The sequence below is a fragment of the Papio anubis genome, chromosome 1 (assembly GCF_008728515.1).
Source record: "Papio anubis isolate 15944 chromosome 1, Panubis1.0, whole genome shotgun sequence".
Classification (NCBI taxonomy): Eukaryota; Metazoa; Chordata; class Mammalia; order Primates; family Cercopithecidae; genus Papio; species Papio anubis.
The window spans coordinates 191653781-191663612 of record NC_044976.1 but is presented as its reverse complement, the minus strand read 5'-3'; the positions used below and the strand labels follow the sequence as shown (position 1 = coordinate 191663612).

General features: G+C 36.0%; 1 protein-coding gene across 1 annotated transcript in view; it reads right to left on the bottom strand.

Moving 5' to 3' along the window:
- Nucleotides 1–8228: 8228 nt before the first annotated feature.
- The window catches only part of F5 (coagulation factor V), a 72210-nt gene continuing 70606 nt past the window's right edge, over nt 8229–9832 (bottom strand). Inside the window, exons 24-25 of the mRNA XM_021930714.2 lie at nt 9459–9641; nt 8229–8525 (exon numbers count right to left, since the gene is read on the bottom strand). Of these exons, the coding sequence (XP_021786406.2) occupies nt 8379–8525; nt 9459–9641 (330 nt within the window). The 3' untranslated portion in view covers nt 8229–8378. The remainder of the gene's footprint in view (nt 8526–9458; nt 9642–9832) is intronic.

Below are 9832 nucleotides of genomic sequence, written 5' to 3'. Positions count from 1 at the left end.
AAAAATTAACTCAAGATGGATTAAAGACTTAAATGTTAAACCCAAAACCATAAAAATCCTAGAAGAAAACCTAGGCAATACTATTCAGGAAAAAGGCATGAGCAAAGACTTAATGACTAAAACAACAAAAGCAACTGCAACAAAAGGCAAAATTAACAAATGGGATCCAATTAAATTAAACAGCTTCTGCACAGCAAAAGAAATTATCAGGGTAAACAGGCAACCTACAGAATGGGAGAAAATTTTTGCAACCTACCCATCTGACAAAGGGCTAATATCCAGAATCTACAAGGAACTTAAATTTACAAGAATAAAACAACTCCATCAAAACATGGGTGAAAGATATGAACAGATACTTCTCAAAAGAAGACATTTATGCAGGCAACAAACATATGGAAAAAAAGCTCATCATCACTGGTTATTAGAGAAATGCAAATCAAAACCACAATGAGATACCATCTCATACCAGTTAGAATGGCGATTATTAAAAAGTCAGGAAACAATAGATGCTGGCAAGGCCATGGAGAATTGGAACGCTTTTACACTGTGGGTAGGGGTATAAATTAGTTCCACCATTGTGGAAAACAGTGTGGTGATTCCTCAAGGATATAGAACAAGAAATACCATTGGACTCAGCAATCCCATTACTGGGTATATACCCAAAGAAATATAAATCATTCTACTATAAAGACACATGCACATGTATGTTTATCGCATCACTGTTTACAATAGCAAAGACTTGGAACCAACCCAAAGGCCCATCAATCATAGACTGGATAAAGAAAATGTGGCACATATACGCCATGGACTACTATGCAGCCATAAAAAAGAATGAGTTCATGTCCTTTGCAGGGACATAGATGAAGCTGGAAGCCATAATTCTCAGCAAACTAACATAGGAACAGAAGACCAAGCTCTGCATGTTCTCACTTGTAAGTGGGAGTTGAATAATGAGAACACATGGACACAGGGAGGGGAACATCACACACCGAGGCCTGTCAGGGGTTGAGGGGGCAAGGGGAGGGTGAGCATTAGGACAAATGCCTAATGCGTGTGGGGCTTAAAACCTTGATGATGGGTTGGTAGGTGCAGCAAACCACTATGGCACATTTATACCTTTGTAACAAACCTGCACATGTATCCCAGAACTTAAAGTAAAATAAAATAAAAAAGAAGTTATCTTAGTATAAAAAAGGAGGAGAAAAGGTTGTGTTTTTTTGTGAGTGTTGAAAAAGCAAAATGAGAAAAGTATTAGGGAAATGAGTGCCTTGAGGAGGAGGATGGGGGAAGGTAGTTAAATATAAACCTGGTTTTATTTGCAAAGCTTTAATCTTGATAAATGGGACCTTCTTAAAGCAAATATATTGTATAGGGAGCTCATATTTGTGTTTCAAAATCTAGGTTATAGTCCAAACGATTTCAAATCTGAGAGAAACTTTTTTTAGAGTCCATTGTACTTTGTGTTAATATGACAACAAACCAGAAAATATTAAGAAGATAGTAATTATCAAGAAAATAATAGGTAATTACTCAAACCAAGCCTTGATAACTGAAAATGTCTAAATAAGTTGTTAGATCTTTGAGGGCTCTGCCAGGGACTATTCTTTGCAGTTACTAAAGCTTCCTTTTCTATAAATGATTAACAAGAAATATTTGTTTAATTGACTTGAAAAACTCCAAGCATGCTATGTTCATTTTTAAGAAAGATGATTGTTAGAAATAGTTAATTTATGTTAAATGAAGTATAAATAAGAATTAGATTATACATATGTTTGAATGTTGATATCTTCGTCATCTATTCTGTGAACTGGATTAAGGTGTTCTACCCCCAAAACAGAAAGGTGCTTTTTTCCAAATAGCAGGAAAGAAATTAGATTAATAAAAATAATTTTCTCTATTTACATTTTTTCCATTAATTGTTCCAAAACATTTGGCTTCTATTGCCATTTGCTTATGATAGAATCTGGTGCAAGAACATAACAATTTTGTAAAAATGCAGTTGTTACACCTTGCAGAGTACACAATCTTGAGCTCGTTGTCACAGAGTAGCTAACAAAATGGTAGCTTAGAGAAACAGTATTATGATATGAGCCTTTGCCTGAAGGAAAATGATTTTTAGAGACTGTAAAATCTACCTTTGGCTTAAGCCATACCAGCATAGAGCCCCTGCACATGGACCACACAGCGGTGGCCTCTGAAGACTTGTTTTTACTGAACTGTGCTTTGGTGGGAAGTCCTCAGCACCCTCTACACAGAAAGCAGCCTATATAATTTGCTCTTGTTAAAGGCATTCTGCACATTACATAGTGACCTCTTTTTGTGGACCTTCGGGAGAAATTTATTTTTAACTTCAGTCTCAATAAAAGTGTGCTCCTTTTCAACATTTTTTGGGGACACTATATTGTATAACTGATAAGGTTTTTTTGTGCATTAGCTGTTTAAAAAGTTCAGTTAAACCCAAGTTCACCCATAGCAAGGTCAATAGCTTTATGATACGCATTTTCCTGTTAGTTTTCTTCTGCTTCCTGTTTATGTTTCTACCTCTGGTTTTGCTTTCTTCCCTACTTCTAACATATGTCATCTAGTAGTAGTTTATATATTTTTTAAGCAACTTTAAGTCTTGGGGAAACAAGATGAAAGAGAAATATATTCATTCATACATATATAAAAATATGTTGTATTTAGTCATTTGGGTTTTATTTTCTGCTAAGAACATTGTGTTTCACAATTATTTTGCCACCTGAAGAAATATGATAACTTTTTATTTAAAATTATAGCTGCTAGGAGTGCAGAGAAGATTCTTCACAATGCTGGCAAATATCAAACCACACTATCATCACCAGCCAATAATTTTTAGTGACCTACTTTGTATATTGCAGAAAAGTACAGTTTTCACAATGTCTCCTATAACCTAGCCTGCTGACTGTTCTTTCTAGTTTATTTTCCAGCACAATTTATTTACATCTCCCATTTAAACTCCTTCATTGGCAACTAATTGATTTTTTTTTTTTTTTTTTTTTTTGGTAAAGAAAATTTTTACTTGATTTTATTTAAATCTTCCAGTCTGTCTGTGGATAGTTTGATAATTTCTGAATCCTATACTAGGCCTGTGGGTTCAGGATGTAAACTAATGTCAATAGCCCCTACCCCTGAGAAAAACATAATTAGGTCAGTTAAACCCACTGAAAAAGTCCATGCAAGCTGTTCAATTTTTTGTTTAGCCTGAATAATTAAAGCTTGACCTCTATGTGAATGTCTTCAGAACTCTGGCTAAGTACAGTTGAACCAGACATGCCATCTACTGGGAAGAGCATCAAGTATGGGTAGAAAACAGAGCTGCAATAAAAAGTAATGAGCAGGCTGGGCGTGGTGGCTCACACCTGTAATCCCAGCACTTTGGGAAGCCGAGGCGGGTGGTTCACGAGGTCAGGAGATTGAGACTATTCTGGCTAACACGTGAAACCCCGTCTCTACTAAAAATACAAAAAAAAAAAAAAAAATTAGCCAGGCGTGGTGGCGGGCACCTGTAGTCCCAGCTACTCAGGAGGCTGTGGCAGGTGAATGGCATCAACCTGGGAGCCAGAGCTTGCAGTGAGCCGAGATCGCACCACTGCACTCCAGCCTGGGCAATAGACCGAGAGTCCGTCTCAAAAAAAAAAAAAAAAAAGACGTAATGAGAAGTAGATGGTGGTGATGGCTGCACAACAATGAGACTGTACTTAATGCTGCTGAATTGTACACTTAAAGAGTAACTTTTATGTGTATTTTACCACAATTTCTATAAAAGTAATGAGCAGTATTAAAAAATGTTAGAGAATAGTAGAAATTAATATTAGTAATTAATACCATTATATTCATAACATATCATATTTTCATTATAATGCTAATAAATACTGATACAATGCTTACTATATGCCAATACTATTCTAATCATAGAATTATAGACTTTGTCACTATTTCTCCCAGACTATTCATAAAAGAAAAGCTTTTTAAACATTTTTACTTGTCATATCTGTAAACAAGGTTGCCACATTCCAGACTTTCAGAAAGCCTTTGTAATCAGCAGGAAGGAACTTCAATACAAGGTGGAGATAACTAAAATGGTAAAGCCGTTACCAAATTTCCTGGCAATAAAAAGCAGGTGGGGTGTGATATTAACTGCACATCATTCCTAAGACATTGAGAAGCTTCTTCTAAGTGTAAAACATGAAAGTACAGACGAATTGGAGGTGGTTTAGATGTGGACCACTGGTAAAAATAAAACCATCGCATAAGAACTTTAAACTCTTGTAATTGTCCAAACATCCTCAATGATCGTCTCATCTCTCCATTAGTCAATTTCTCATATACAACAGACTTTTACCCGTCTTCTCCCCCCTCCAGTGTCATTCTCCTATCACCCTAAGCAAGTCAGAATCCTGTTCCTCACGGGCGTCTTCAATAGCATTTCCAAAGGTGACTCACTTTTAATCTGGTCACTACCATCTATAATTCACAATTTGGAGATTAGGGATATATATTGTATCTGTTTTTGTCTCTTTCCCCACCCTCAGGTCATCAGTTCTACCCAGGTAACTCTTATTTCTTTTGACCTTGCACATACACTGGATTTATGGGCATGGTACAGAAGATGGAGGGAGGTGGATAAGTCATTATTAGGCTGTATAGAGAGGGTAGGGAAAATGAGTAGGTATGTCAGAGAAAGCTTAACTGGGTCCTGAATTTGAGCATAAAGCTCTTATTCATCCTGGTTTTTACTGATCCTTATCCCAGTCCTCTCTTCTTTGGAATTCTGCACAGGTTGTCTTCATACACATCTAATATCAAATCATCCAGGTTAAATCATCTCCAAAAGTTTTCACAGTCTGATTCCATCCCATTAAGGCTACTCATCTAATTGTCTTTTTCTTTACTACTCAGGGTGTAATCTGTTAGGCTTAATAGGCTCATAGTCTCTATTTACTTCTTATGTTTGTCTTCTCTATGCAACTAGATGATGTATTTGAATAAGCCGGAGAAGTGTCTTTTATTTCCTTTATATACTCTCCCCTACAATGCCTGTCATAGTGGTTTGTTGTGTAGATAGAATGAGCTTAATACTTTTTAAAAAATTGAAATGATGGCACATGTAGAGAGATTAATATCAAGTTTTCTTTACTTATACCAAATACAAAATACATGTATATGTTTTGGTGGGGACAGTTCATACAAGTCAGAGATAATAAAATCTTAAAGCTCTGTAGTCTCTCCCAACAATTTAAGTACTTGGATATGAAAAACGTTGTTATCTGGGCATTGACCGTGTAAATATCATTCCACGCATAATCATTTTGTCTTTGTCCACAGCTTTCCCTATCTCTAGGCTATGAGAATATATGAACTTGGGAGAATTTTCCCTAAAATACTTCTCCATTAGGAAAAAAAAATAAGAAAAATGCTAACATGGAACTATCAGATATTTTTAACTATGTGTTAGGCCCACTGCATTAGGGCATATACCAGTATTTTGTAAAACCAAAATTCACTGCCTAGTGAATTGTTCCTTCCTGGTCTGTCCAGAGAAGTAAATGGTGACATATTCATGGCTCTTGGGAACATCCAAGCTATTTGGTAAGAGCTTTTCCCTAGGTTTGCCAAAATGGCCCTGAACTCAAAATATGATGTTTATTCAAAATGATTATAAAAATGGCATGAACTTTGTTATTTATTTTAATAACTTGAAAGAATTCTGGAGAAATAATTTCATGTTTCTTCTAGTCCTTTCATATTTTTGATACATTCACAGCTATTCTTTTCCAACTTGCAATTAGAATGACTAATAATGTTTAGAATTTTATCTGCTGGTTTCTCTTAAGTCATGATTCTACCATGAGTCATTTAACTTCTTTCCATAACACCCAGTTATAACAAACAGTGGATTATGTCACTGAAGGTGTACTATGTAGCCAAAGTTGTAATTTCATCTAAGTAACTTTGGAGAGAGAAATAAAAAGTGGAAATTCTTTTTCATTTCAAAATAAGAGGGGTTTTAATATTTCTACACAGCATCAGATAATAGCCCCAAGCAAAGATATTATTGATCCCCAAACAAGTATTTTCCAGATCAATTAATATTCATGTCTATCTGTCTGAGCAATGGATTAGAAACTTTATAATTTTCATTTTATGGAAGAGAAACCAGACTAAAAGGCTAGGGGTATGATCATTTGGTTTCTGGTTTCAGTTCTGACACTAACAAGCAATATCCTTGGGTAACTTGCTTAATCTTTGGGACCTTATTTTTCTCAAGTAGAGGATAACAAAGCTGGATCTCATGCTCCATTTTCATCTCTTCCCTACCCCCATCATTTCATATGATTTTCTTGTCCCTATTATACCTTAGTAAATTCTAGATAAAGAGAGATCCTCCCCAATTTCACAGTAGAGAAGCCCAGGACTAGCTGTATAATTTGTGGGGCTCATTGCAAAATGGAAATGTTGAATTCCTTCTTAAAAAATAAAGAATTTCAAGAGGGTAACTGCAAAGCATTAATTAAGCATGTGGTCCTTCTGAGCATGAAACCCTTTGCAACCGAACAGATCACACACATCCATGAGGCTGGCCCTGTAGAAAACAAAGAAATGTTTCCCCTACCTTCCAACATTCTATTTTGCTCTTAACAGAATGGAAATCTTAGAAATGTTGATAGGACAATGACATGAATCATGAAAAGAAAGAAGAGTGGGAATACAAGTATTAGAAAGCCAATGTTTTGTGGATGTTTGAAACTCTCATATACATTCATAGGGCTTACCCCACTGGTATGTGCAACAGGCAACTAGTAATTTCTAAAGATGCTCCCAGTGAATTATGCCTCCTGGTATGTGGTCCTTATGCAGTTCCCTTCTACGCTGAATCTAGACTGGCCTGTAATTCATGTTCACAACAAATAGAATGCAGCAAAAGTGAAGCCCTGTGTCCCAGAGATTCTGTCTGGCACGTTGTCTCTTTGTTCTCATTGGTTTTACAGAACTTATTTATTTCTGCCTTAATTTCATTATTTACCCAGAAGTCATTCAGGAGCAGGTTGTTCAGTTTCCATGTAGTTGTGTGGTTTTGAGTGAGTTTCTTAATCCTGAGTTCTAATTTGATTGCACTGTGGTCTGAGAGATTGTTATGAATTCCACTGATAAAATTGTATATGTTTATGGTATACATAACATTTTGATATATGTACACATTATGGGATGACTAAATCAAGCTAAGTAACATATCCATAATCTCACATAAATTTTTTTTGGTTGCTCTTTTAACACTAAGTTTTGGGGTGTTTTAGTTCAGACAGCCTCATCAATGACTGTCTATCTCATGTGACTTTAAGGATGTCTAAAGGTTCTCCAGTTGTGCAATATCTACAGGATCACTGAATGCCAAGTCCCCAGGGAAAGGAATGATGAAAGGGGAAGTTGCTGGAAGAGAGAGGAGGAAGTTGAGGCCATAGAAAGGAGGGCCCTGAAAGAAAATGTTAACTGCTTGCCAGTTTGACCAGAGGTCTGTTCCAGCAGGAACAACTGCGTTTAGACCAGCAGTTCCCATGCTCTGTTTTACAGGTCTGAGCTTTCCCGTAAGTGAACTTATGTTTTGAAACTGTGTGCCATGTAGTACCAGCTAGAATAAAGCCAACATTACACATTCAGTTCTACCATGGTTATTTTAGTTCTGCTCCATATATAATGACCACCAACCTTGAATATCAATGTGTGCAGTCCCTAGGGAGAACAGGACAGATTCACAATTTCAATTGGGCTACTGGAAACATGCTTGGCTATTTCCTTCCTCATGGAAAGTCAGAAAAAAGCATTGTTATGTAGGAAAGACAGGATATTTTAAGTACCTATTTCATTTGATAATATTGTTTTTCTCTTCACTGTCAAGAAAAACCATTAAAAAATCATGTCTTTGTTTCCTTTGCTGTTAAATCATAGTTAAAGAAAAATGTAGAAATGAAAGTTATCCAGGTCTATCAATTATTATTTAAAGTAATATCTGTTTTATTAATGTGTATAGGATTTAAAAGAGTTATAATGAAGCATTTTAACCATATAAATATTACTTCATAGCATTTTTAATAAATAAGAAAGATAAGCCCCTTTTCTTGTTGGTTCTTGATATTTTCCTATCTGTATTCAAATTAATGCAGATCTAATAGCCATTATCTTACTTACTGGTAGCAAGGAGACACATTATAAAAGCTTCTTGTATAAAATTTTATTCACTAATAGAAAAAAAGAGAAATAGTGGAAAACTGTTAACATTTAACACAGTGTAAATACATTGCCCATTCTAAATGGTTTGAGGTCTTAAAGAGCCTCTTGCAGGGGTTTTTGAATATTCAGTTCTAGTAAACATCACAGCCAAAGAGTTCCAGGCGAAGTGCAATACTTTGATTCCATGTTTTAGGAATGACACGGATAAACCTGGAAATGATTGGGGGGTTGAAAAAGTTCTTCACATGTCCTTTGGTATTAGTATTTCCTTCAAAAATCTGAAAGCAAAATAAGAGAAAATCTTTAATGACAGCATAAATGGAAATAAAAATCTTACAGATAAGTTTGGTTTTTTTTAGACAAGGTCTTATTCTGTTGCCCAGGCTTGAGTCCAGTGGCACAATCATGGCTCACACAATCATGGCTCACTGCAGCCTTGAACTCCTGGGCTCAAGTAATCCTCTCTCCTCAGCCTTCCAAAGTGTTGGCATTGCAGGCATGAGCCATCACGCCCAACCCGGATAATTTTTTATCCTATTAGCTCAAAATGAGCATATCAAAGAACACATAGAACACTATCACAGAGATGATCCTCCATCAGTTATGAAATCACATGCCAGATAGATTTCATCTCACCAGTGCTCTGAATTAAATTGGGGAAAAATCAACAAGTCTCACGTGGTGCTGTGGAGCAGCTGCAAAACCATTTCTGCCTTCAGCCCCTTTGTATTAGCTGTATGACTGAACAAGTTACTTGTTTTCTGATTCTTCATTTCCTTATCAGCAGAGTAAGGATAATAAAATTTCACCTCACAGAAGTCATTGCAAAGATTTAAAAATATATGTAAAGGTAAGTGCATAGTAAGTGCCAGGAAGTGGCCACCAATAAATGGTTAACTATTGCTAACATTTAAAATTTGACCAGGCATTTTAACTTATTTATCCTTGTTGGCATGTACCTTATATCCTCAACTAAATTGTATAATTTCTCCTCCTCCATCATCAGCAAGTTCTCCAAGGTTTACATACACCAGAAATGAAATCTCTATTTTTTTATGACAATGATATTTATCCTCCTATGGGGGCAACCTGGTGTAGTGAGAAATAAAACAAACCAAAACAGACAACCAGGAGATTGTCTGACAACAGGCACCTGAAGAACTAAGATTCAGAAGACTTAAAGAGGTGGTACATGTCAGATGCCACTCTACCTTGTCCACCATGGAGGATTTCAGCCTGTACGGTTTCCATTCCACTCCCTGGTCACTGTAGTGGATGGTATAGCTCTTTACATACATTTCAGAGGACAGAGACTTGCAGCCCTGTGTTGTAATTGCTGTTATCTTCTTGATCTTGAGTAGATCAATTTCTAGCCACTGCTTGTTGTTGTTTGCCTATGAAAATGACAAAAACACATAAATAAGGAAGATGTTAAAACCTTTGCTTTTTTTTTTTTGACCAAGATATGCATAAAAGCACAGAGCTCAAAAGGATTTTGTTCGATCTTATCCCTTAGGATTCACTGTCTCCTAGAAGCTTTCCCTCTTTCTTCTTTGTTGCCACAATATGTGTATAAATTTCTATT